Below are 27679 nucleotides of genomic sequence, written 5' to 3'. Positions count from 1 at the left end.
TATGGTTCCGGCTCCTGGAGGCTCCGGGCTTCCCTGACTTCCGGTTTGGGCCGTCCCGTGGGCTGGCCCGCTGCCCCCACGTGAGGGCCGGGCCGGAGCAGGGGGAGTCCGGGCTCTGCCGCCCTCCAGCGCCGTCATGTGCGAGGTGCCCGCGGAGGTTCAGCGCTTCCTACAGCAGCACCCGGTGCTGCGCCTCGTCGAGCCGGGCAATAAGGCAAGCGGCGGGTCGGGGGGTTTGTCTCAGTCCCGGGAGCGGCGGACGGGGTGAGGCGAGTGGCCGCGGGGGGCCCCGGCGCCAGCGAGCGGGCGAGGTGAGGGGAGCGGCCGCGGGGGGGGGTGAGGCGAGCGGCCGCGGGGGGGGGGCGGCGCCGGGGACAGGTGAGGCGAGCGGCCGCGGGGGGGGGGGCGGCGCCGGGGACGGGTGAGGCGAGCGGCCGCGGGGGGGGGGGGCGGCGCCGGGGACGGGTGAGGCGAGCGGCCGCGGGGGGGGGGGGCGGCGCCGGGGACGGGTGAGGCGAGCGGCCGCGGGGGGGGGGGGGCGGCGCCGGGGACGGGTGAGGCGAGCGGCCGCGGGGGGGGGGGGCGGCGCCGGGGACGGGTGAGGCGAGCGGCCGCGGGGGGGGGGCGGCGCCGGGGACGGGTGAGGCGAGCGGCCGCGGGGGGGGCCGGCGAGCGGGCGAGGGGAGGGGAGCGGCCGCGGGGGGGGGGCCCGGCGCCGGGGAGCGGGCGAGGTGAGGGGAGCGGCCGCGAGGGGGGCCGGCGCCGGGGAGCGGGCGAGGTGAGGGGAGCGGCCGCGGGGGGGGGGCGGCGCCGGGGAGGGGGCGGGGTGAGGGGAGCGGCCGCGGGGGAGGGCCCGGCGCCGGCGAGGGGGCGGGGTGAGGGGAGCGGCCGCGGGGGGGGGCCCGGCGCCGGGGAGGGGGCGGGGTGAGGGGAGCGGCCGCGGGGGATCTCCAAGTCGGAGGAGTGTTAGCCGGCGGGAGGGTAGTGCAGAACGCATGGGGACCGGGTTCCCTGCACCCGGTTCAACTCCTCTGGATACCAGCCCAGCAGACAGGGCTCACAGAGTGGGCAGGGGAGGGATCTGGTATCCCCCTCACCCTTGCTTTGTTAGAGAAGTGGTGTTGGGGCCCAAAATGATGTAGACTGCAGGGAAGGTTGCTTGGGAGTGTCTGGAGCTAGGGAGGTGGAGGGAGAGACCCTTATGCCTAGCCTAGTAAGAGCCAGCGTATCACAGGGGCCCTTGCACTGCTTCAATAGGCTGTTTTCTTCTCTCCTTTTTGGCTGCTCAGGTGAAATGCAGGTTGACAGGTCATGAGCTGCCATGTCGGATGCCAGAGCTGCAAGCTTATACAAGTGGCAAGAAGTATCTGAGACTGATAAAGACAACAAGAGAATTTGACTACAGCGAATTCGAGCCACACATTGTGCCCAGTACCAAGAATCCGTGCGTGTCTGTTTTTAACTTAATGTTCACGTGGAGCTCTTGCTAATGTTAACTGCATGTCTAGTAGGGGAGTGATGCCTGAGTGTTTAAGTGGGTATCCATCCAGTGGGCTGGAAAAGCATTTATAAAGCAGCTATTGACTCTGAACTGGTCACTTAGAGGTGAAAGACTCTCGTTTCTTTTATGTAATAACTTTACTAAATGGTGTGTCTGTTTTTTATTCTCTAGCCATCAGCTGTTTTGCAAGCTCACTCTCAGGCACATCAACAGGCTTCCAGAGCATGTGCTGCGTCATGTCCAAGGAAGGCGCTTTCAGAGAGCACTGAAAAAATGTAAGTGGCTCTGTCATCTTCTGCTGGGTTTTTTCTCTTCCCTTTCTGATCTTTTAACTTGCTGTCCTGCTATGCATGTGTAGAGTGTTTGGAAATCCTTCTACAGCATGGCAGTAATACAGAGCACTGTTCCTGCATGCTTCTCCCAACCAAGAAGGAAGGGTGACTTCAAAAGTAGAGAGCAATGGTTTCCTATAGTGAACAAATTGGAGTGTCTACTTTAGAGTAGGGATTCTCAAACTTTTCAGTAGTGTGGGTGACACTTTAATTCAGGGATTGTCTTGTAGACATGTTTCCTTCCATTTGTGATCCTGTAATGTCCCCATGGCAACTATCACTTGCACTGAAAATATTATTAGGGAATTATTTAATATTTTTTTAGCTGCCCTTAAATACAGCTTACAGCTGGAAATGAGGAGGAACTGGTACCAAGGGACTAGCCACCTCTCTGCACACCACAGTTTGGGAACTTCTTGGGCCTCACTAATGCAAAGCTGCATAACAGCTCGTATCTGTGGGGAATTGTGTTAAGACTTGAAGTCGTCTCAAGACTACATGTGTCTGGCTCTTGACATAGTTGTGTTTCATCAGCAAAGGAACTGGAGGTTGCAGGTTACTGGTGCCAATGTTTACCTTCAGGTAACTTCTTCAAATCCTGCCCAGGTCAGCGGTGACTAAATGTCAACATCTGATGGTTGCTTGATGGCCTGTATGAAATGAGCTGCATATCCCAGTCCAGGTTCTGGTGAGCAAGCAGCCACCTCATAAAAACCATCTCTCCTGCAGTTACAGTATCTGTAGGTACGCTTGGCATTCTTATCAGAGAAGCCAAGTGTTGAGTGGACCAGGGAGACTGAACTACACTGCAGCCCTTATAGGTATCTCCCAGTGTGTGTGGGAAGCTGGCATTGGTGTTGCTCATGCTGTACTTCCTCAGTGGACTCCAGTCTGCAGGACTGTCAAGCCTGATACCTTTCACAAACAGTAACCCCCACCTCCCCTTTCCTGCTGCTAGAAACTGAAATATGGGCAGCATGACAAAACCTTAGGCTTCCTAAGTCTGCTTAATGTCTCTCTAGGTCTGCTCATAGATGCTGTTTGCATTTCTGACGTGCTACCTAGCACTGTGCTCTGCTTCTAGTCCATTCTGTTCTTAATGAGACCACCAAATTCTTGAACCACTTGCATTATTTGTGAATGAGCTCTGCCTGTTTTATTTTTAGATGAAGAGTGCCAGAAGCAAGGTGTGGAGTACGTCCCTGCCTGCCTCCTGCAGAAAAGGCAGCGGCGGCGAGATGATCAGGCTGAGGGGAGCAGGCAGCCCCGCAGAAAGGGAGAATTCTGGGAGCCTATGTCCAGTGAAGAGGAAGAAGATGACACAGATGATAGCATGAGTGACCTGTACCCATGTGAGCAAGAGCTTTGGTGTTTTCTGACCGTCTTAAAGGGACACTCTCAGTTTCTATTCCCTGGCTCCTCTTTCTGGTTGGCTACCCCCTGGGAAGCCACAAAGCCAGCTCAGTTTAATGTCAGTTTAAACTTTGTTAGCAGCATGGGGGAGGGATGCCTAGAGATAATGTATCGTTGTTTGCAAACAGAAAAGAACAAAACCCTTGGAAAAGGGATGTGGCGTTTCCTTTGCTAGCATTAGTGGGCAGCAGCAGGATTGGAGCCAGCCAGTGATTTTATGGATGTACTACCAGTAGGAGAAATATGCAGGGTACAACATGTATGGGGGAAGGTGGTGATTCCTACACACAGAATCCAGAGTGGGTGGGGGTTACTCTTCTCCAGATCCTGAGCATCAAATGCCAATTATCACTGAATCACCACCAAGACAGAGATCGTACAAGGGGAGAAGCACTTGTCAGCACAGGATCCGCCGGAACCTGCATGCTCATAGGCAGTGTGCACTCCACTGCCTTTCCCAGAACAGTCCTGGAGCCTACAATCCCACTCACCCTGCAGAGGATTTTCTACTAGGTAGAATGAATTCCGTTGAGTTCCTGTCTAAAAAAAGATGAGGAGAGGTGGGGTTGTAAGGTTACAGGACTGTTTGCTGAATATCCCCTGTAGCTGGGCTAATCAGGGTACTGGGCACTTATTACTGAAACACAGGAGTAATATTTGTCTTCCAAGTGTCTTGGTAGTAATGTGCTGCCCAGTTGTCAGGGATATTCAGTCCTTGCTGATAAAAGGACTGGAATCTGGTGCTTCATTTTTGCAAAGTCACCTCTGAGAAAATTTCCCATGAAGCCACTGGAGTGAGGCTAAGTCAAGGCAGTAGCCAGAGGAAACTGATCCCAAGTTGGGTCTCACGTTGTGTTTTAGCTGAGCTTTTCCCAGAAAAAAGGCCAGTGGTGCAAGGAGAACGGGAAGGTGGTGATGACTTCGTGACAGATAGTGAGGAAGATGTGGCCAAGCCCGCAGAGGAAAACAGCATCAATGGAGAGGAGAGTGAAAAGATGGACGAGACCAGACGAGCTGGCAATAAAAGGGGAAAGGTGAGTGCTGTGCTGTCATGCACAGCCACATCAAGGGACAGTGTTTGCAGAATCAGAGATGAGCCCGTGTGTGATCGATTTGCTCTCATGTCTGTGAGAGGGGCTGATGCAAGATCAGCTGGTATAAAACCTTTTGAGGGATGTTACCTCCTGACCCTGGAAGTCAGTGACTATCTTAGACCCTGAAGCACTTGGATTCTATCCTTTAGTGAACTTGTATCCTGGCTAGGGTAACTGGGGATATTAATACCCATATATGTCTAATCCTGGTTTGAATCCTACTGCTTGCTGCTCAGGAGTGGGAATCTTACAGGGAGACAGAAATGTCCTTGGGGTCCTAAAATTACTTCCACTACTCCTTTCTTAATCAATCCCCTTTAGAATGTAAAGGTTGATAGGGCAAAAGGGGCCAGACTAAACCTTTTCTCAGTGCTCCTGATTCTGCCTGTGGATCGCTTCACAGGAGCCGACATTTTAGTCCTGATCCTGCAGTCCTTGTGCGTTTGGGAAACAGCAGGAATGCACGTTCGGGCCCTGAGTGTGTAAAGTGGGCATACGTAATTTCAGGAACATCATTGCTGATGAAAAAGATGATTCTAGAACCCAGCCCAGAGGGGAGGAGGTGGATTTCCTCCTTGTCTCCCTTCCTCTACCTCAGGGAGAGCAGGATCTGTAGTATTTTATGGCTCCGTTCTATGAGGAGCATTTGGTACAGACACTGTGTTTGTTGGGAGAAAGGGACGGGATGGTATTTTTGAAATCTTATACAAGGGCTGAAGGGAGCTGGAGGTCAAGTCTTGTCTCTCATTGGCCCTGTGTCCTTGGTAGCTAGGACAGAGATTGTACTGACACACTCAGCCTGAAAAAGAAGCTTGGTGTGATGCCTTGTCTGAGCATTCTAGCCCTGGCCACATGCAGTCTTATGCTGGGCCAGAGACATGAAGAGGTTCTTGGAAGGACAGTGCAATTTTTCTCTCTCTCCACAGCCACAGTTGAGTTCCTTAAAGAAGAAATTTAAGAGTCACCATCGAAAACCCAAAAGTTTCAAGAAAGCAGCCAATGGCAAATAAACTTTTCTATAAGTGTGAAACAGTAGTTGGCTGGAGCTAGTTCTGTGGCAGTTCTAAATGGGGCAGGGTGGCACCAGTCCCACTGAAAAGCCTGGCCTACACCATTTTCAGGTTCCAACCATCGGTTTCTGATGGGGGGGCTTTAGTAAGCTGGAGCACAAATGGGTTGTGGGCGTTACTTGATTCTTGGGGCATGGCCTAGTTCTGACTGAAATGCTAATGACTGGGTGCCTTATACTAATATAAAAATCTATTCTGTGGCACTTCGTTTTTTGCTGAAAGGGTTGGCATTTTTATTCCACTTCCTGCCACACAGGAATCTACTACAGAGAATATTAATACCAAGCTTTAGGCAGGGACCACCATCCCCAAAGGGTCACCACCCGCGCACTCAAGCTGGATACAACAAAGATGCCATAGTTTTATTCTGATGGTTTCCAAAAATCAAAACATTTTCAAACACAACTAAGATACAAAATACAGCATAAAATGAGAATTTATACCTATTTCTCTTTCCACAAAGCAAAAAAAAAAAAAAAAGTGAATTCAGAACACTTTGCAAAGCCAATTGGTAGATTACATCCAGCCTTCAAGAGAGCATTCCAACTGTTAGAGAAGTCACTGCATCAGTTCTGGAAGATATGTAGTACAGCAGTGCACGTGAGACGCAGCTAGCCCTCTTGCAAAGGACACATTGGCTTGGGTAGCGTGCTGGCGGAAAGAGAGCAGTGTATTTAAAAACAAGCCCTCTCCTTAATGCTGATGATGTACTATACTTGCAAGATCCCTGCTGCAAAGGCTAGTGATGTTTACTTTTCCTAAAGGGGAACATCCATTTTGTGGTGCCTGAACTTCCTATGGGGCTACAGGCAGCCTCTCCAGGAGAGAGGAATTTCATGTATCAGTTAGTGTCTGGAATATTAAACAATCCCTCCTCCAAAGTGATCAAGCTCCTTAGCTGGGCAGAATGAGGGGATTGGCTATAAGGAAGCTAATTCAGGGGTAGTTACAAGCCCTGTTTCTACCTATTAACTTATAAATACTTGAATTGTCCACGGCAGCTAGAATATTTGGAAGAGAATATTGCCGCAGCAAAGGGGCGTGTGTGTATTCTAAACTGTTGCCCGTAGTAACTGTGGTGTGCTAGTCACTCATATCCTTTATGTATTGAACGTCAGGAGGAAGCTGAAAGGTCTAGTTTCCTGCACAATTAAGAGACAGGCACTGCAACAGCAGTTGAGGCAAAAAAAAAAAAAAAAATCTCTCCTACAAAACCTGCTTAGGGGGGAGGAGGCCACAGGGTAACAATTAAATGATTTAAAATGAATTTAAGAACTCTCTCCAGTGCTAGTGCTCTCACTGCAGAGGCCATTCTCCCTTACACTGATGTAAGTGGCTGAACATTCTTGGAGGTGTTTCTATAGCAGCAGCTGCTGAGAATCCTGTTTTCCAGGGTAAAGGCAAGACTGTTAAGTTGCACTGTCCAGGTCAATGGGGCTTAGCAGCATTCCTTGGGGAGGGAAGCCCAGGAGCTGGCTGCCTGCTGGAGATGCTGAGCTGGGCTGCTCTTCGAAGTGGAGATGTAGGCAGGTACGCTGAATGGAGCCATTGATGCAGGAAACCAGGGCAGTTAGCCTGCTGAGCTGCTAGTTAAGGTCACAAGGCAAGTGTCTCACAGAATCCAGGTCAGCAAGATCAACAAAAAAACAAAAACAAACATCAAATTTAATCCACTAGCAGAGGGTGAAATGTCCCTTCCCAGCAGGGATGGATGTGAGGTGAAAGAGGTTACAGTGATGGGGCAAAGTCAGGACCTGTTTCCCTTCAACCCACTTAAACTAAAGAATCATTTCCTCTGAGTGAAATGCACAGCAGAGGATAAGAATGCATAGAAGTTACCTCCCCCAGCTGTTAAGACACTGCCAAGTATATCCACTCATTAGAAGTCTTAGCTACTACTGTCAAAAATGAGGCAGATGCCCTTTGAGAGACAGGACTGAGATTCAGTGCAGTAAGGCATCAACACAGCTGATTTTTGCATGCTGTCTAATACAGGAACAATGGCACTGGCTCAGGAAAGCATTCTCTCCCCCAGCCCATGAGTGTGGGTATTGGGATGCCAGAGCAGATGCTTTCCCTTGAGAGTTCTGTACCTGCTGTTGCTCAATGGGGGAGAAAAAAAGATTTTGCTTCTACAAGAGAGACTGGCAGAAATGGATCAAGAAAGCAAAGGGTGCTCTGGGCTGGAAGATCAGACACTGCTCTGAACCCACTGGTGAGATGATGTGAACCCTGCATGCATTATGAAGTGCTCAGCATTTGAGCTTCTGCCTTTCAGTGCTAGGAACAGGGTCTCTCACAGCTCCACAAATATTGGTTCCACCAGTTACTGCTCAGATTGAAAGAACCTGGAGCCACATATAGATAAATGCTGATTGGTTGCTGAAAGGAGCTGTCTCTGGGAATCACTGTCTGGCTTGCTCCCCTTCATTGGTGGTGGAAAATGCTGAAAAGGATTGATTTTGGCACACTACATTTTAAATTGAAGACCTATGAGTCTTGAGACCCTTCCCACTAACCCACCCCCAACATCTTACTGAAATCTTTCCACCAATATATCACCACCACCCCCTGGTTCTGCTCAGGAACAGAAATGAGACATTCCATTTTCATTACAGAAAATAAAACCCTCTCTTTTCTCACCTCGAGAAGGATGCAGCTGCTTCTGCCATTCTCTTTGCCCCTCCCTCTCTGTCCTGGGGTGTGGAAAGGACATTCCCCTTGCTCAGACCTGGGTACATAACACTGTAATTTTTTAAAACCAATGTCTTCACTTAGCGTAACTCTCCAATTGTACAAACAATGCTCCAACCAGCAGCTGGGTTTTATATACACAGAGGATTTTTAGTTCTCTGAAGGGAATGGGGAATTCACTTGTAAGAGTTAAACAGAAAAAATAACCAAACAGCACACTGAATGATACTGCTGTGTATCTGCTCACTGTACTTTAAATTTAAAAGCCATTAATGAAGTACTTAATGAAATGGATTCCTTGGGTTAGTTCCAATTCTAGGAAGTTAAAAACAACAAAAAAATAAACCTAAGCAATGTTCCTTGAAGTAGGATTTATCATCTCTTATCAGATTACTGGTGCCACTGTAAATTAAATTCTCAAGACATCTGTGCCTTTAACAGGGGAAGGTATGGGAGGGGCAGGTACATGTAAAATGCTGGCAGTTTTTGTTGAATCCATAGAGAAACAGTCCTGGACCTAAGCTGTTGTGTCCTAAGAAGCTACACTGCTCCCGTTACCACTCTTTTTTCTTCTCGTCCATGGAGACGCCGCCAGGACCCAGCGCCACCACCAGGAGAAGCCCTCCAATGACAGACATGGTCTGGAAGAAGTCGTACTTGAGGAAGTCATGCATGGGCTTGTAGGCTGGGATGGTCCAGAAGGCGTTAAAGTAGATGTTGATGGCAAACAGCCAGATGACCAGAGTCAAGGCAGCCAGCTTGGTCTTAAAGCCAATCGCCACTAAGATAATCAGGGCTGTGCCCACGATGTTCTGGAGAATCTGCAGTAGCAGAGGGGAGAGGAAAGAGTCGAGTTAGGGTCATACTAAGCTCTGTTATGGTAGCAGAGAGCACAGATATAAATAGCAGTATAGACAGCAAGCCATAGCTTAGGGTGGGTAGAGTGTCCTACCCACCCCAGGATATAGACCCTGCATAGCCCTCTGCACACCCAAGCCAGGCCACCCACATCTGCACTGCTAATTTTAGCAGTGTCGTGTCCTGCTACCTCCCCCTACCAGAGCCTTTCCTCGCCACAGTGAAAGCATCTGGCAGCAGGGAGCTGTAGGAGGAGTCTTTCCCCATCGCCAGAGCCTTTCACTATAGTGTGTAGCTATACATAATGCCTGTACTGTGCATGCTGCCGTAAGTGTAGACATGGCCTTAGAGAAATATGCACATAGGACGTGTAGTTGCTGCAGAGTTGTTCAAGTAAAGGCAATGCAATAGGCTGCTGTAAGAACATAAGAACGGCTATACTGGCTCAGACCAAGTGTCCTGTCTTCCGACAGTGGCCGGTGCCCCAGAGGGAATGAACAGAACAGGTAATCATCAAGTGATCCACTCCCAGCTTCTGGCAAACAGAGGGTAGGGACATCACACCTGCCCATCCTGGCTGTGATGCAGGTTATCCCTAGATTAGTTACTGAAGGAATTTAAAATGTCAAATAAAGGGCCCTTTCCTGTTACCTTTATTCATGTGAATTGTCCCACTCATCACAGAGATCCAGTGGCAGAATGTACGTGACTGATGGCTGCAAGGGTCAACTCTCAGTTTGTGTGGGACCCTGAGGGTAGATTTTGGGGTACCGTTCCCTAGAATTTAGTTTCAAGTCAGCACTTTGTAAGCTAAGATCGTGTTTATGAAGAGATGAGTAGCTTGGGTTGAGGTTTCTCTGTTGTCACTCAGACCTGAAGAAATATTTTTTACCCTACTGCTTAAAAACCTCAGTTATTAGATAAAAGACATACTTTATCCTTCTCTAGCACCTTGTGCTAAGCAGCTCACATGCTTTATAGACATTAACTCATAACATGTCCAGGGGGTCAGAACACAGTATCTCTAGTTGACAGGGCCCAAATCAGGTTGTTTTACATAAGGAGACCCAGCAAAATCAATGAGGACTCGCATGACAAGAATTGCTGGATTGGGACCCCACCCAGGCTGTGACAGAGCAGTGAAGCCCAATGTCGTGACTCCCAGTTCTGTGCCAGATACTTACAGAAAAGAAGCTAACATCAAAATGTAGCAGTGTCATGAACATGAGGACCAGCAGCACACGTCCACCCAGCTGCATGTACTGTTTGGGGGAGCTTTCCCGCATGGTGGGGACACCGGCAAACATGCTTTTCCCTTCTGACCGTGACTCAGCCAAAAGCAGCAGCAAGCCTCCCCCAAGGGCCAGGTTCCTGGGGAGAGAGATTGGAGGGAGAGGGGGAAAGATAAAGAAAAGTCTACAGGTCAGTGCAAGAAAAATAAAAGCCACATCATAGAGCGTCTTGGATGTGTCATGAAGATCATTCTACCTGAATGAGTGAGAATGCCACCAACAACCTTGAATTGGTTCTCACTATGTCCCACCGCAATCTGCCCTCCAAGAAATCATCATGTTCCCCACTGATTCAGTAGTTCTTATGGCTCTGCAGATAGCAAGGAAGACTGCATGCAGTTGTGGGATTTTTTAAAAGGTGCAAACAACATGGGACAGAGAGGACATTATAGGATGGAGACAGTTGCAAACTAGGAAGTTGACTCCTTGCTCCCAATCACCCCCACAACTCATTTCTGCCCCATCATGCATTGCCAAAACTTGCCCAAAAGACAGTGCACTGGATGGTGGCCAGTTGCACACTGGGTTATCTACCCATGGTGCACTGCACAGCAACACAGGCACTCCTGGCCAGTATGTACAGTGTTGACGCAAGGAGCCAAGTATGCATCTACACAGGCGATACATTGATTGCAGCAGCTTTGGGCTGATGTAATTTGCGTTGATCAATGTTTGTTGTGTAGACATGGCCTTAAGTGGGACCTTTATAAAGATCTCTTCATTCCCATCCCTGGGTGACATTCACAGAAGCAAATTTATGAGGACAGTACAGAGAGGTAAAATAAACCAGGACCTACCTCATCAAGAACTTCAGATCCCACAGAATGCTGTAAGCAATGGTCTGGGAGGAGAAAAGAGAAATATTTCAGTTATTTCCACCTCCTTGAGAAGGGAGAGCTTTTAAAAAAGTGTTTGAAGTCAGTGTGATTAAATGCAGAACGTAAGAATCAACAACATCTTAAAAAGTTACTTAGTTTAGCAAGTAGTTTGGCATGATAACAATAAACTTTTATTAGAATCCATTTTGGATGCAGAAGGTCAGGATCACTCATTAGTCTCGGTGCTTTTTATAGCAGGGCAGATCTGACTCTCAGGGCTTTTCGCAGATAGTTAATTAACCCTCAACAATTCCCTGTGGCAGTCAAGTATTCATCCCATTTACAGATGGGGAAAACAGAGAGGCAGGAAGGTTAAATTAAATGCCCAAGATCAAACAACTAGTCAATGGCAAATTTGGGAATAGAACCCAGAAGTTATAACTCCTACTATTCTGCTTTAGACAAAATGTTAACAAGAACTCTTCCTGTCCAAAATGGGGTTTTATGTTTTTAAAACATAAAATGGGGATCCTTCCACGTTGGGATATTCTTGTAAGCAAGCACTGGGGGTGGGTGGGGGGGGGGGGGGGAGAGAAGGTATGTGTAAAGACCAAAGCAGTTATAGGTCTCTTATGCAGTAGGCTGCTGAAGCTCATGTGAGTTGCAAAGAGGTCCTCCTCCTACTACTATATGGGACAGGATTGGTTTGATACTTGTTTTTCCAAGCACTTACAGCTGGCTGATCCTATCAGCATCCAAGGAGAATACCTCACCGCTGTGCATGTCAGAGGAAGAACAGCTGTAACCATGTTGCCAGAAGAGAAGAGATCATGGCCAATTGAAGGAGGGCAGTGGGCTCAATGGGCAAGGCAGTCCTTCCTGCTGCTTTTAGCTTAGACGGATCAGTCCCATTGGGGTTGGGGGAGAGGGTCGGGAAAGATAGGGACTGTACTTCGGAAGACTTGAGGCTTCCTACCTGTAATGCTATAATTCCGAACAAGCCGAAGCAGGCATACTGCACAAAGTTCCTACTCAGCACTAGGATACAGCCGCCTGAGGAAGGGAAATCAAACAGCATTACCACATCTCACACAGGAAACAGCTGGCTTTGGTTTTGTTTTGAATTTCAGCAGGTTAAGGATTTCAAGTAGCCAAGTCACAGGAGCCTCTGCTAGGAGATATCCATGTCAGAACACTTGCTTTGGGGGGAAATCAGCTTTAAAATCTGCATTCTCCAAGGAGCTTCTCTATAGCTGACATTGTCTTATGGCTCCTGAAGAACCTCTCTCCATTATTCCACCAGCTGATGGAGCAAAGGATCAAACATGCGCTTGGTTTAGTCCCTGGCACATTGTACTAGTTGACAGCTGCCATGCAAGGATACAATCTACTCTGCAATAAAAGACCTGCCGCAAGGCTGCAGCCAGCCCAGGTCAGCTAACTCCAGCTCGTGGAGCTCAGACTGCGGGGTTATAAAATTGCAGTGTGGACATTTGGGCTCAGGCTGGCACCTGCCCTTTCAGACTCTGCAAGGTGGCTGAGTGGGTCTCAGACCCTGGGCTCCAGCCCAAGCCTCAATGTCTGCACTGCTATTTTTAGCCCTCTCACCTGAATCCCCGTCAACTGACCTGGGCTCTACTGCAGTGTTGACATATGCTTAATGTCACAAGAAGTTAAACAAAAAAATAGCCAAGTATGGTTTGGATGTTGCCTTTCGTGAAGTGGTGGTGTGAGGATGATGCCATAGTACTTTTGAGAATACAGAATATTAAACAAACAGAAGTTTTCCTTTAAATCTTGCATTCAAAGGAAAACTGAACACATTTCCCAGCATGTGGATTTCCACACTGAGAACTGTTGACTAAAAGAAAAGAAATCTATTAAGCAAGCTATCTCCAGGGGAAAAGGATTTAGCAAAGTTAAATTTTTGCCTGGATGAAATACAAAAGCAAAACCTGGACACAAGACTTTGAAAGACTAGACAAAGAGTGTGTGTGACACTCAATTTTTAAAAGGGGGACACGCAATATAAACAGGGAGAATTTAGTTCCTTTTCCACCAGTGATACTGTTCACAGTTCACTCAGCATGGACATAAGAGCTAGACCTAAAGTGTCTATAGTCTGTTTCACTTCCTAGTCCTCATGAACTAACAGAGTGCTATTGCTTTTGTGAACAGGACAGGACTGAAATGCTTCCTGCATAAAATAAGACAAAATATTTTTCCAGTTGACATTAACCTCCATAAGATCCAATATTGGGCTGAGGCAAGAAACCCATGGCACTGTAATCATCTTGATATATTGGAGCAATTCCTCCCCTTAAAAAAAAAAAATATAGTATTTTATGTACAGAATGCACCTATTAAGATCTGGGTACACATACAGAATTAAATAGATAATACTATCAACTAAGGGACTCCTCAGAGTGTTCATTGACCAAGAGGTACTATGTGGACTCAAAGTCAAGGAGCAAAACGTGGGGAGGTCAATGAAAAGTCTTTATTCAACCTAGGAAGCATCATCAAAACATAAAGCACTTGATGAGTAAAGAAAAATAAACTAGGCTTCCCATGAGCCAGAAACACTAGCGTGATTTGGCATTTGCCCTAATAGACGATTAAGAGCCACTTACTCAGCTGTCCGAAGAGATTTAGGAACACAAAGATGGAGGCCAGGAAATAGCCACAGTTCCACGTGGCATCAATGTAATCCCTCTGCTCGCTCCACTGGAACCACATGCGGATGCCATCCTCCAGGAAGGTGCTGATCAGGCACAGGCGGGCCACGTGGGGAAGGTACTGCTTCGTCACTCTCAGGAACTACATGGGCAGACAGTGCAGGAGTAATGTCCAAGGAAACCAAGAGCCATGCCCCTCTGCAGGCATATCACTGGCATGTGCATGCACACACACCCACCTCCACCACAAGATCCTACTGAACACAGGTGTGCTGGGGAATTAGATAAAGCCAAACCCTCTCGATATCACTCTGGTTTAAAACACTTCTGCGTTTACGTTTCCCCTGTTCTCATTGGGGAAATTTCCATTGACTTCTTCCTCCGCAAGCATCAACACATTGTGGCATCAGGCCTAAGACTCTCCTATACAATAGTAAAAGGGTTCGACTGTAGATGAAAAACGGACCAAGATATTAGTTGATTTCAAGGATAAACACATACAGAGATAAGAGTGCAGCCCCTCATCCCATTAAGAATCACATCCCACATAAAAACACACGGCTCAGGAAGATGAATTAGGCAGTTATATAAAACTACAGTTCGATGCAACCTAGTATTTAAAAAAAAACAAAAAACAAAAAACACACCACCACCAAGAAGCATGAGGAACAGAGCACACGCTTCTCTTCTTGGGAATGAAAGTTGTGTCTGATCGTGTGACCAGAATGCTGAAAATTTACCCTTAGCTCACTCTGCCATTGTGAGAGCTAGAGATTACATCGGAGCAACTACTGCTGAGCAGAACAACAGCTGACACCCCAGGGAGTCTAGCTTCTTGTACAAGTGACACGTGCAAAATATTTGCATATTTAAAAAAATAATCTAATTGCCTCTTCAGTCTCCAGTTCTCAGGTGGTGTATCATTTAAGTCTTCATTAGTATTTAAGTAACTGTAATAGAGCACCAAGGGGGATTAATAACTGGTTGGAGATTTAATGCTCTGACACAGATCTCAGCCTAAAGGGCCACAGTTTTGGTATGCAAAGGGAGCTGTGTGCAGACACCTAGAACACATGACTAATCAGCAGCTCTGCTTGTGCAGGCAGTTGCCACGATTATATATACCTATGGAGCAAGATGGCATACACGTGGGCACTGGATTCTTGCACTCCATTATTGAAAATTTAGAACCATTGCATTGATCCTAGGTTAATATTAAAAAGTGTCTTGTTCCTTCACCGACCCCACCATCCCTTTGGTACACAAAGGTATGGATTAAAAAAATGTTTTTGTCCTAACAGCCCTAGAAACCTGCAAATAGCCCGTTCCACTTCTATAGAAAGTCATGATGTTTGTAGGCAATGCAATAGTACCAGGAGACGTTTAGAAATAGAAAATGCCTTTTGGCTGAAAGTGAGGTGACTGTTTATTTAAGAAACATATTTAGGGCATCAAACACCAGGTGCAGAACAGCCAAGTAATTCAAGTGACATCTGTCAGGTGTTGTATGCGAGATAGTGATGGTCAATTCTACATTAAACAGCGAAAGAGAAGCAGAAGGTGCCTATCTCCAGATTTTATGGGCAGTTCGTGCTGAGCAGCGTCACAACCAGATGCATGCACATGCCTGACTCCTGATGTAGAAATGCCAGGTTTTGCAGAGACTCCTGGTTTAGCAGTAGGGGGACTATGTGTTATAACCTCCCCTGACCCACACACAGTATGTATTAAAAATGATTTATGGGACTATTTGATTTAAGTAATTTTACTCAGTGTTAGAATCTAAACTATGTTTGGGGGAGGGGAGGAAACAGTCCACAATACCAAACCAACCAACCCACCTGTGTAGAAGTGTTCTTCAAAGGGTATCAGGAATGCCACAAAGAGGAAATACACAAGGAAAACAGTGTGTGTGTGTCTTGCGTTGGTCCCCTTGCACCATTAGGGAACAGGAACTTAAAAAAAAAAAGTAAAATGTCACACCCAGCACTGACCATGTTCTGTTGGTGCAACTCAGTTAACTTCAGTGGACGTGCACCAGTTTATACTAGTAGAGAATTTAGCTAATTGAGTCAGCAAACTAGCTGGTGAAACTGTATGTTGACAAAAAAAATTAAGTTAGCTTCTCATTGTTTATGATGTTCACTGCCTGCATTTTACAGTAGTCTAGTTTTGTTGTCCAAACTGAGTAATCAGTTTCACTTTCTGTTTTTAGTTAGAATAATTTTGCAGCTCTTACAAGGTTATTTAGCTTCTCTACAGCTGGGTGGCAGGAGATTAAATGCACTTCTAAAAGCGTATTCCCACCACCATGATTAACCAATTAATAAAGGATGTTTCAAGTTCTGTGAAAATTAGAAACCTTTCTGGCTGCCTAATTCAAGGTCAGCGTGAACAAACACAGAGCAGAAATGTTAACACAACAGACATGCCCAAATAGTTACTATCAGAAGAGCAAACTACACTAGTCCTGGGTCACGTCCATCTAGAGTCTAAAAAGGTCAAGATTCAAGTCAGTTAAACATACTTTGAACACAAACCTCAGCCAGGTACAGACTGAATGTTATACTTTGGGAATTCTGAATATGAAATTTTTTCAAACCGCTAGATGAGTGAATCTGGACAGATACTTTTCTTATGATCTTTGTCATTTAGTGAGATACTAATGGAACAATTAAATACACATTCATGCAAGGGAGATGTGACCTAAAATTAACCAATATGAAGTTAGAAAGAGAAAAAGAAGAGAGCTCATTTGCATGGTCCAAAAAGCAGATCAAGAGAGCTTCAAATGTATTTGAGTTACCTAAGGAACTCCTACACGTACCCCAAGGGTAGAAAATAAAACAAACCCTCTTAAACTGATCATTATTGTACATAACAAAGGTAAATTTTAGGCTTGAACGATATGACATATTTTAGATGTTACCCTCTGCCAGTAAGAGTATTGTTTATATATTTTTAAATTTATAACTGCTGTACATTTCCCCCCCCATTTTTTAAAATGGGCCTGAGTCCACATTTGTTCTGTTGCCCCAGCCTCAGCCTCTACAAGCCAATAAACTCTATTCCCACAATTAGGCAATCATGTGGACTTTGCTAACAAACAAAAGCCATGTGACTTCCATGGAAGAGGATAAGATTATAGGGAAAGAAGAATTACAAATCAAGCTTCTAAGGCACTTGTGATAATACAGAGATTGATTTAGAAGGGTCCTTTTCTGTAGCACAGACAGAAACTAGTACAAACAATACTCTCTCACTCCTGGGGGGAATTCTGCACCAAAAAGTTAAAAATTCTGCAAATATTTTAAAATTCTGCATCCAGCTGGGGCTCCCGCTGCCAGCCCTGTGTGTGGCAATGCTCTGGCTGCCATGTGCAGGTCTGACAGTGGGAGATCTCAAGTTAGTCAGGAAAAACAAATTCTGGGAACATTAATTCTGTGCAAATTCTGCATTGTACAGTGGCACAGAATTCCAGCAGGAGTGAGAGAGACAGGGAAAAAAACTAAATGCTCCAAAAATACTGGATAGAAAGTACAGAACGCCTACAGAAAAGAACTAGAGGGTTTCTACAGCAAGTCTTGCTCCTCAGCTTGGAAATAATCTGAAGTGTTGCTTGTACAATATGCTAGACCAGGCGTGGACAAACTTTTTGGCCTGAGGGCCACACTGGGTTTGCAAAACTGTATGGAGGGCCGGGTAGGGATGGCTGTGCCTCCCCAAACAGCCTGGCCCCCGTCTTCTATCCAACCTCTCCCACTTCCTACTCCATCAGTGCCCCCCTCAGAACCCCCCCTGCTCCCAGTTCCCTGACTGCCCCGACCCCATCCACACCCCTGCCCCTTAACAGGCCCCCAGGACCCCACGCCAATCCAACCTCCCATCTTCTGACCCCTATCCTCACCCCCACTCCCTGACAGGCTCCCTGGGACTCCCACATTTATCCAACTCCTGCCCCTGACTGCCCCCCAGAACATCCGCCCCATCCAACCGCACCCTGTCCCCTGACTGCCCCCTGGGATCCCTCTCCCCATCCAACCTCCCAGCCCCCTTACCATGCCACTCAGAGCAGCATATCTAGCAGCCGCATCACCCGGCTGGAGCTAAACACGCTGCTGTGCTACTCGGCAGCAGCATGCAACCCAGCTGCCCAGAGCACTGCCTGTGCAGCGATGTGGCTGCGGGAAAGGGGGGACAGTAGGGGAGGAGCCGGGGGCTAGCCTCTCTGGCCAGGAGCTCAAGGGCCAGGCAGGATGGTCCTGCAGGCCGGATGTGGCCCACGGGCCATAGTTTGCCCACCTCTGTGCTAGACATTTGATGAATTTTAATCAGAAGGAAGCAGCACTTTCCAACATCAATCTAATGACCGAGAAGCTTTCAAAACGTCCAGCAACACCCTAATCAGCCACGTTGGACAAGAAAGCATAATAGCTCAACACCTGGGCATCAGAAGGGTTGAAAGCACCTGTTTTAGCATCAGTGCACTGCACTGGAAATCCCCAAGCAAACAGAATACACAACCAGCAAGTCATAAATAGGATGCAACTGTGTCTTCCTAAAACAAGAGGACCAGGATCTACATTTGGCTTGTACCATCAAACAGGTAGAGCGCATACAGAGAATGCAGCATGTGTAAGAGACCTGCTAAAAACGGTGGCTGATTAGGAAGGGAAGGCCCAAATGCACGAGGCAAGAGAGGCAGGCTGTGATCCACCTTCCAAGGTTCAAGTTTTGATTAGAGATCCTTAACTGAGGTCTGGTCTACACTACAGACCTATATCGGCACAACTGTGTCACTTGGGTGTGAAAAATGTTTGCATTCGACGTGCGATATCCACCTTTGTCGTATAACTAGAGTAGTTCTGTGTTTATACTGACCCACTGCTTGCTAAAAAGATTGGGTTTCTAGTGAGCAAATGGCACTGCCCTGCTTCCAGTTCAGAGTTGTGTCAGAATATACCACGCTGAAATGTTAAGACAAGCTCTCCCAGGCAACAGACTAACTAGGTTCCAGACAGAAACCAAGACTCTCCATCCCAAGTGTTTGAACAGATTGTGCGAATGCCAAGTGAATTCCTGGAGGGGGTTGGAAACAGATTCTCGAACAGCCGTCTCTTTCCTCGCCACCCAAGGTGTATACAGACCCAACCTGTCAGAGAAAGCCAAGTCAACTGGCTCTTCCTAGGGTTCAGAGGAAGAGAGGATGTGTGCATGCTGACCTAAAGACCTCAATCCCCCCCATGAAAGCATGTAATTCTGGGTTACCAACCTGGCCTCTCTCAGAGCAGGGATCCCTCTCCCTAGGCATTCTGTACGCTTCGGCCTTTACAAGGGAGAAAAGATTCTCTACTTTGACATCAGCTTTTCCCTGCTCTTCAGCTACATCAGAAGTTGGAGAGAACATAAGAACAGCCATAATGAGTCAGACCAAAGGTCCATCTGGCCCAGTATCCTGTCTTCTGACAGTGGCCAATGCCAGGTGCTTCAGAGGGAATGAACAGAACAGGTAATCATCAAGTGATCCGTCCCCCATCGCCCATTCCCAGCTTCTAGGAAGCAAACAGAGGCTAGGGACACCATCCCTGCCCATCCTGGCTAATAGCCATTGATGGACCTATCCTCCATGAAGTCATCTAGTTCTTTTATTAACTCTGTTACAGTCTTGGCCTTCACAACATCCTCTGGCAAAGAGTTCCACAGGTTGATTGTGCGTTGTGTGAAGAGCTTTAGAGATGTTTAACTAAGGGTATGTCTACATTACTGTGCCACCATAGCATGCTAGTATAGACTCTTCCTACATCGACAGAAGGGGGTTTCTGCCAATGCGGTTAATCCTTCCACCGACCTAGCTGCATCGATAGTGGGGGCTCGGTTAACCTAACTAAATCACACAGGGCATGAAATTTTTCACAGTCCTGAGAAATGTAGCTAGGTCAATCTAACTTTTAGGTGTAGACCAGGCCCAGGGAAAAGTGTCCATGCATATCTGAAAGCGACACGCAGGGGGATGAATTATTTAAGGTAGGTAGTTCAGGTTGTGGTTATATGAGTAGAGTTAGGAGCAATGAGAGGCAGTTAAAAAAAAAAAAAAAAGCTTCCTAAATCTTTCCTTTTTGGATGGGGGCTGCCTGGAAAGTATTTAGATGAACAGATACAATTGTAGGGATCAACAGAGAAGTTTCAAGTGTTAAACAACAAATCAATCAAGCTAAAAAGCCAATGAAGGAGGAAGGTATACATTCTACAAGAGGGAGTTTTTAAATTTAGGCCTAAACCGAGGGGAAGAGCAGAGGTTAAAATGATTCAGTAAAGTGGGATCAGGAAAATGGAAAGGCGGAGAAAAGCCTGCCCTGGCAACTTCTGCAGAGAACATGAAGTAGGAGAGGGAATGTAGTGGGAGGTTGTGTCTTGAAGATCAGCAGGAACAAGACTGTAGAAAGGTTGCAAACTAAGCACAAGTGCTAAGGGGCAGCTCTGCTTCCCAGCATCAGCTTTGGAACCTGCCATCTTTTGTTGTAATTAGTCACATGGGCTTGTCTCATTGGTTTTCAGGGAAGGTGACAAACAGCCCATGATAGAAAGTTTAAATTGCTCCCTCCCCTCTCAGCACACATAGGAAAGAGAATTGTATGTTGCCTGGTAAACAAGCATACTTGCGATCCAATCAGCGGAAGACAAGTAGGATAGATTGAAGGCGGGAGCAATGCTAGGCAACCTTATCTCAATGCAAACCATCTTCTGACATCCATCATGCATACAGCTGTGTTTACGCTACTCACATGTAAGCACTGAAGCCACTGTTCACAGCAAGCCATAGAGAAAATGAGTCAAATTCAGAAATAGAATGCACAACTGAAAGGTGTAAGACTAATTGAGGAGGTCTAGGAGGAGAGGAGAAAGATTATACCATTAATTAACTGTGATAGTGTGGGACATGTATCAGAAGTGTCCAGTGATTTTAGGATTCAGAGTACCTATGTACTGAACTCTCTGTGATTTAACTAGGTGCAATAGAATTGATCTAGAATGGGCAATTTCTAGTAATGGGACTGAATCAATAGGCCCAAACCAGAATGCCAGATCCAGACAGACATCAAACTTTATGGAAGTCCTGATCTGCATGTTACAGCTTGGGCCCATCTCTAGTAGTCATGATTTATACACCTCATTTCAACACCCTACAGCACCACATAAACTATAGCTATAAGAAGAATCACTTCAACCACTTGCAAAGCAGCCACCTTTGGGGTGCAGCTGTTTAACAGTTCATAGTAACAGATTAAAACAGAGGTTAATATCTTATCCAACTGAAACTACACAGGAATTAGAGGTACACAGATTGTAATTACCTGAGCTTCACAGACACAATACACTTAAGATAAGACAAAATTATTTAAGTGAGGGAAAGAGATAATGTTAAACTCATGGCACATATGCAGTTTAGGGTTTTCTATACACTGAATATTCAAATGACTGATTATTCTGTGGGCCTTGCATGGACCATACTGAAGACTGCATCTCACACAAGCACAGCCAAAGCTGGAAAAACTAAACATTATCTGAGAGGACAACTGGTTCTTCACTCCCAGCCAAGTCATTAACACATACCACAGGAGGGCTGTGTGTTGCCATTTTCTCCTCTAATGAGGTTACCGAGGGCAGTAAACCAAGCCCTGTGGAGGACACAGATTTAAATACTCTTCTTAGTTTAGGCACACACACACACACACACACACACAAAGATCCAGCATTCCCTGGATCAAGTCCCTTCTCCAAATCTCTTTCCTCAAGGAGGCTATGTAATCCAACCAAAAAATAAAGAACTCTAATCTTTGATTCACCTGCATTACTCCCTTAAGTGATTTGCAGTGTTGTTGTTGAAAGCTTGTCTCTTTCAGCAACAGAAGCTGGCCAGCTAAAAGATATTATCTCACCCACCTTGTCTCCTTAAGTGAACAAATCATCATCCTTACCAACCACATCCCTTGTTATCTCCTCCTGTCATCGTTGGTCTAAGTTGTAAGGTCTTGAGAAAGAGACTGTCTCTGTACATACACACCTCTAAAGCACAATGCCCATTTATGGCACTTATGAAGTAATAAGCAATAATGAAAGCAGCAGCTAGGGAGACTATAGATATACTATGGTTTTAAGAGGGATGCACAGAATTGGGAGCCAGATCTGGATTTTATTCCTGGCTCTGACATAGACTTCTTATAGAGACAAGGTAGGCGAAGTCTCTTATGATACATACATAGACTTCTCATGGTGCCTTGGGCAAACCTAGATTTGTATTTCACCTAGGTGCTTAAGTGACCTCCCCACCCCACATTATATTTTTTGATCAAGACCATGGCCCACTGCAAGCAGTAGCTCATTTTACAGAAGCAGCTCTCCTTTTGCCAAGCTTCACTTGTGGCTCTCATCTCCGGAATGCCGGTGGGGACACTAAGAATGCTCCAAAGTTCACCAGGAAAGAGGCTCCTCTGTTTATTCCCGAATTAGTGATGGTAGGATCAGAGTGGTAAAGGCAGCTGCCAAGTAAACAGCACAGAGACACTTGGACTGCAACATGCTGTTTACAGTCTTGTGTTTCTGATAAAGATACAGGACCCATCCCTGCAACCCTAATGTGGAGCCGCTCTGTTTCTCTATGGAGAGAAGCACGACACAGTGGCCTAAGTACAAGACTGGGAGCAAGGAATGCCGATGATCTCATTTCAGGTCTGGCACCAAACTCTACACTCTGGCCTAGGGTGAATCACTTCTTCAATCTGTGTTTCAACTCCCATTGATGAAGTGGGGATAACACCTCCCCTCCTCCCAGGAGGAGTCAATATTTAGAAAGGGGGACTACAGGCCAGGGGTTCTCAGGATAAATTATTTGGTGGCCTCCGAGTGCGGCCGCCAAGACTTGCTGGTGGCCACTCTCATACTTTTTCCTAAAATACTTAGTTTTCAGAAAAAACAAATACATATGCACATATAAATTGCAATGATTTGGATGTGTATTTATTGCTGGCTAGTAAGTCTGTTGTGAAAAGTGATATTTACAAGCATACAAGTATCACTTTTCACAGCAGACTTATTCAGCCCCAGCAAGCCTGGGGACAAATTAAACCTTGGATGGGGCATTAGGAAAGGCAGTCTAGGCCGGGAGTGTAGGGGGGTGCATGGCTGAGGAAGGCAATGGGCTAGAGCTCCTCCAGTACTGTACCCCAGATGTCTTCAGAGGGGGGCAGAGTCCAACTTCTGCTAGTGGGGCCAGGAACCAACACCAAGGTGGGGCATCCAGAAGCAATAGGGAGGAGGAGGGGCCACTGCTTAGCCCCTCCCCCAATCACAGCCCAGGAGGGTGTGACTGCAAGACAAGCCAGTGGTAGCTGCATGTAGCCACGGTGGCCGCATTTACGAAATGCTACTATAGGCTCATACTGTCATTTTAAGATAGGTCAGAGGAAGGACAAGAGCTGGCCAGAAGCTTTCTGGCCACCTTATTCTTTAGTTCAGTGGTCCCCAACCTTTTTCCATCTGGCAGGCACCAGCCAACGAGCCACAGAGGACCATGGCGGCAGACAAGCATCTGCCGAAATTCCGCCGACAAGAGGCAACGTCAACAGGCGTCACTGCTGAAATGCCACTGACAAGCAGCGTCATCCAGAGGTGTCGCCAGTGAAATACTGCCAAAAATCAGCAGCATTTTGGCAGCAGGGCCTCTGGATAACGCAGTCTGTCAGCATTTCAGCAGATGCTTCTCTGCTGGCCAGTATGCGGGTGCACTTAGATGCCCCAGCGGGTGCCATGGTGCCCGCGGGTACCACGTTGGGGACCCCTGCTTTAGAGGGTTTCATCTTTGTTGTTCTAAATTTTAAGGTTTCCCCATAGCACGTTCCACTTTCCCTTTTTCACACAAGCCTCCCGAGTGCAATTCACAGCACTCCGATCACCAGGTGGGTTTCGTGGCACATCAAGTCTTCAGCTGCCCATCCTCTGTATGGGGGCAAATGTCACACTTCCAGATTATAGCACGAGTAAGGGGCTTGGATCAGTGCAGTTGTTTGGACATGCCACGCTTCCATGCTCTGTTAGCTTCACTGGAAAATGAAAGGACCAGGTTTAAAACCAAAAAGAGTTTCTCCCCCACTCTTGTTTTTGTATTAACTATCTCAGAAAGCTGGAGGCTAGAAGGAAGATCTGATCAGCTGAACACACACAGGCCCTTGGGATGGAAGATTAAAGAAAGCCCTGCATTTTTTGCCCCAGGAACATGGTTTGGGCATCACACTCACTCCTTCCACCAGCTATAGTTGCTTCACTCGTTCACAACAGTTGCATAGTCTCCTCGCACTGCTGTCTATATGGAGTACAGTGCCAAACAGCCACCTTCTCAAGTGGTATCAACACAAATGGAAGACTAGCCAGAGGTCTGCTCCCTCAGAGAAAGGCAACTCCTCCTGCAAATCCAGGGAGCGAGTGCAGACTCAATGCAAGACCTACTTACAGCTACTTCATCGTTGGATAATGCAGACAGTATTTGGCAACACATTTAAAGGTTCCATCTTGAACATTGAATATTCAATTAGAAGCTCTCACCACTGATCCTCGAGAAGTTTTGCTCCTGGTTATGGAGATTTTTTTCACTTCATGGTGAATGTGGGCCTACACCAAGCAAACAATTCCACTTTACCTACAGTTAGACTGTAAGCTCTTTGGAGAAGGGACTGCATCTTCTGTTTGTACTAGGCACTATAAATAAATTATTCCCCATCCCATCAAATCAGGGAAGCTAGTTCTCCCCTAAGCCACCCATACCTGCCAACCAGCAAAGCCCACCCAACTTAAAGCCCACAGTTAAGAAAACACAAAACAAAACAGTGTCTTGTATTGCACACCCATGAAGTTGGCAAACCTTGGTTGTAAGCGAAAGACCATTTCCAGAGCCAAGGTCAATCCCAACCCCGATCTATCTCCCCTTTAGAACACCTTGCCAACTCTGTAACATGCTTGTGTATGCCATATTCCCCTCTAGTGGCTGGTCCACATATGGCTGAAAAGCATATTACTGCTGCAAGTTAGCAACATTACTCCTTTAGGTCAAGGGGCAGAAACCTGTGCTTTGGGTGCTAAAGGTCATGGGTTTGAGCTTCCCTAATAACCAGTGGAGCTGCTCATTACACCTGCTCCCATGGGGAGAAAGCAATAGCATTTTAGCTAATCCCAACTATTAGAACAAGGAATGGGGAGAAATAAGGCTGTTAGTGAGGAGGCATCCAAATTCTACGGTATTAATCTGATGTACCCAACCAGCCATCCAAAAAAATCTTCAATCTAATCCCAGTTCAGATGTTTTGTTCCAAATGAGCTAAGAACTTCCCTAACACAAAATGCCCACTATGCAAAAATATACCCAGTGGTTATTGTTTTTATAAACTCACTCCCACATGTGTATGGGTTTGTTGTAGCAGCATAGGTAGTGGTTAGAATAAGCAGGGAGCAATTATTTGGACCTAGAGTTAGCAAATGAATTACTTGCAAAACCTAAGTGTGGTTTTGCAATCTGATGCATGAGTGTCCACAAACATCAGGAATAGGCTGTAGCTAAGTCACTTTTAAATAAAATGGGGTCAAAGAGAAATAAGGTTGTTTCCGTGAAAGTTATTCCAGGAAGGGGCAGACAAGGCTTCAGGCTGGACAATAAGGCATTCAGGAGGTCTTACAAAATATTTAAGATCCCAGAAACAGTCACATGGGAATAAACACAGGTATTTCAAAAAAAGTAGCACCCAGGACTCAAGAGTCATAACATTTAGCAAAGGATATGAGCACAATACAGCAACTGTTCATCTTGTCCTCCCACTTCTGATTCAACAAGACAAACTGGGCCTGATTCTGACAGTCTTACTCAGGCGGAGTACTACAAAACACACCACCCTGAGCCCCACTGAAATCAACAGAAAGACAGCAGAATCTGGCCCTAAACAAGCCATTTGTCTAGAAAAGACAGCGAATGGCAGGTTTTTCCAGTGCTAGTCAGTTACAGGGATTCAAGGGTGGCATATCCATTTTAGATCCTGTAATATGCATCATCCAACCTTCATCCTGCTTTAGAAGTCTAGAGCCAGATCAAGTGAGATCTTAACTCTAGGCAGCCAGATGTCACTACCTAATTTTAAAACATATTGGTCACCAAGCCAACAAAGATCTTGCTTTACGACACTGTCACAAAGAGAGGGACTGAATACTTCATTCATATTATTCTGCTCACTCACAGCAAGATGAGAGATTCTAAGCTTTGATTTATCATAGACATCTGTATTACACAACAGCACAAGATGGTCTGTCCAGGCTGGCATCAACATCTACAAGGACCGTTTATACAGGAATGTTTAACAATCTGGGTTGACTTTTGTTCTGAACCTATAGCATAGACAGAGACCTATGATTCCTTTTCATCTGTTCCACTTAATGATTCTGGACATGGCCTAAGTGCAGTCTGGGGTTAGGATTTTCCATTATCATTTCACTGCATGTTTGTTTTCACATATCCCCTATTCCCTGTTGCTACATGCCACCTGGACACCTCTTGGAGAGAGAGAGGAAGAATGGCTTGTCCTTCCTCACCCCTTTACGGGGCTCTTTACACTTATTAACAGATAGGAAAGAGTCAGGCTCCCAGGAGAGGAGGGTTATAGCACTGATCAGACAGTTTCATTCAAAGAAGGCACAAGATGCAGGCTCCAGGGTGGGGGCAAGATCCATTCCTTCATGGGTAACAAAAATTACAAATACCTCTTTAGTTGGTAGGGAGCAGAATTACCACCAACCGTCACATCCTGAGAATAAAGGAGGCTAATACCTCATGTCCCTTCCAGGGTATACATCACTAACTGGTCCCCCATTATTCTTGAGGTGGGGGGTAAGGCTCATTGACTGTAAGGCCAGAAGGGACCATCATTATCATCCCTACATGTTGCAGGCCACAGACCCTCAGCCACCCAATAGGCCCATAAACTCTGGCTTAGTTAATGAAGTCCTCAAATCAGAGAGAGGCAGACCCCAGAGCTCCTCAGGGGTACACATCACTGAGTGATCCCCTTCTTTATCTAAGGGGCAGGGACAAACATTAGGGTGTCTCCAGTGTATGAACCACATACTGTTTCCTCAACCCCCAATATTCTAGGGTGTTGGCCCTGTTGCAGGCACACACCACTGACTGATCCCCACCCCCTCATTATCCTGGGAGGGGCAGGACCCCATGGCAGGCTCATTCAGGGATACACAAGATTAGCCGATTCTCATGTATTCTGGGTTGGGGAAAGTAGGGACAGACCGCAGAGCCCCCAAGAGGTATGTACCACAGGCTGATCCCCCCTTTATTTCAGTGGGAGATCCCCCCACAGCCCCTGGGAGGGATACACCCTAATGCTCATCTCCATGTGGAGGAGGCCTCCATCCTAGCGAAGGGATAAGAGGGAGGGATACACCCACCTGGTCTGCAAAGTCCTCAGCCGTGCTCATTAGGTCATTCTGGCCCATGGTCTCAGCTGCTGGGTGGGTGCTGCAGTGGGGAATTGCTCCAGGCTGGGTGTCTGCCTGCTCCCTGGGCTCGCACACCCCTGTCGCTGCTGCTGCTGCAGACTCCTCCACAGGAAGTGCCTCTCTACCGCTGCTAAAGCCGCTGCTGTCTCCTGCGTCTGCCACGTAGGCCAACTCTTAAAGGAACAGCGCTAGCAGCAGGAGGATCCCCGAGAAGGGAAGCAGGGATTGCATGTAACTGACATGAGATACAAGTTTGCCTATCTCTAGCGTGTGTCTGACTCTTAAAGGGACCTCAGCAGCCCTGTGAAAGCAGCCCATGGAAGGGAGGAGGAGCAGGATCCTTCATGCAAATCACTGCCCTGACATCAGAGATGGGCAAAGCTTTGG

At 46.8% G+C, this 27679-nt stretch overlaps 2 protein-coding genes across 5 annotated transcripts; one reads left to right on the top strand and one right to left on the bottom strand.

Moving 5' to 3' along the window:
• The first annotated feature begins 43 nt into the window (after positions 1-43).
• On the top strand, positions 44-19174 carry SURF2 (surfeit 2). 2 transcript variants are annotated; one of them, XM_050926812.1, is made up of 6 exons: positions 44-214; positions 1290-1444; positions 1673-1776; positions 3000-3185; positions 4108-4280; positions 19133-19174. In XM_050926812.1, the coding sequence occupies exons 1-6, from the start codon at positions 137-139 to the stop codon at positions 19157-19159; spliced, it is 723 nt and encodes a 240-aa protein (XP_050782769.1). In that variant the 5' UTR covers positions 44-136; the 3' UTR covers positions 19160-19174. The 2 variants fall into 2 exon arrangements, with proteins under 2 accessions (XP_050782769.1, XP_050782768.1); XM_050926811.1 differs by lacking the exon at positions 19133-19174 and adding an exon at positions 5267-5370.
• SURF4 (surfeit 4) lies at positions 8331-27648 on the bottom strand. Of its 3 annotated transcripts, none has more exons than XM_050926808.1 (6): positions 27242-27648; positions 13706-13892; positions 12049-12125; positions 11052-11095; positions 10147-10333; positions 8331-8925 (listed from the first exon to the last, which is right to left on the bottom strand). In XM_050926808.1, the coding sequence occupies exons 1-6, from the start codon at positions 27287-27289 to the stop codon at positions 8659-8661; spliced, it is 810 nt and encodes a 269-aa protein (XP_050782765.1). In that variant the 5' UTR covers positions 27290-27648; the 3' UTR covers positions 8331-8658. The 3 variants fall into 3 exon arrangements, with proteins under 3 accessions (XP_050782765.1, XP_050782766.1, XP_050782767.1); XM_050926809.1 differs by lacking the exon at positions 27242-27648 and adding an exon at positions 15592-15685; XM_050926810.1 differs by lacking the exons at positions 12049-12125; positions 27242-27648 and having other exon boundaries at positions 13706-13762.
• Positions 27649-27679: the final 31 nt, after the last annotated feature.

Source organism: Gopherus flavomarginatus, chromosome 17, assembly GCF_025201925.1.
Source record: "Gopherus flavomarginatus isolate rGopFla2 chromosome 17, rGopFla2.mat.asm, whole genome shotgun sequence".
NCBI lineage: Eukaryota > Metazoa > Chordata > Testudines > Testudinidae > Gopherus > Gopherus flavomarginatus.
This window is presented reverse-complemented; position numbering and strand designations above follow the sequence as displayed.

What these genes read in the sequence shown, in the direction of transcription:
- SURF2 (XM_050926811.1), top strand. Translation starts at nt 137, where the DNA reads ATGTGCGAGGTGCCCGCGGAGGTTCAGCGCTTCCTACAGCAGCACCCG. An exon ending in TCGTCGAGCCGGGCAATAAG is followed by an intron (nt 215 to 1,289) that starts GCAAGCGGCGGG and finishes TTGGCTGCTCAG; the next exon opens with GTGAAATGCAGGTTGACAGG. An exon ending in CATGAGTGACCTGTACCCAT is followed by an intron (nt 3,186 to 4,107) that starts GTGAGCAAGAGC and finishes GTTGTGTTTTAG; the next exon opens with CTGAGCTTTTCCCAGAAAAA.
- SURF4 (XM_050926808.1), bottom strand. Translation starts at nt 27,289, where the DNA reads ATGGGCCAGAATGACCTAATGAGCACGGCTGAGGACTTTGCAGACCAG. An exon ending in GATCTGAAGTTCTTGATGAG is followed by an intron (nt 10,334 to 11,051) that starts GTAGGTCCTGGT and finishes CTCTCTCCCCAG; the next exon opens with GAACCTGGCCCTTGGGGGAG. An exon ending in TTGATGTTAGCTTCTTTTCT is followed by an intron (nt 8,926 to 10,146) that starts GTAAGTATCTGG and finishes CTGCTACTGCAG; the next exon opens with ATTCTCCAGAACATCGTGGG.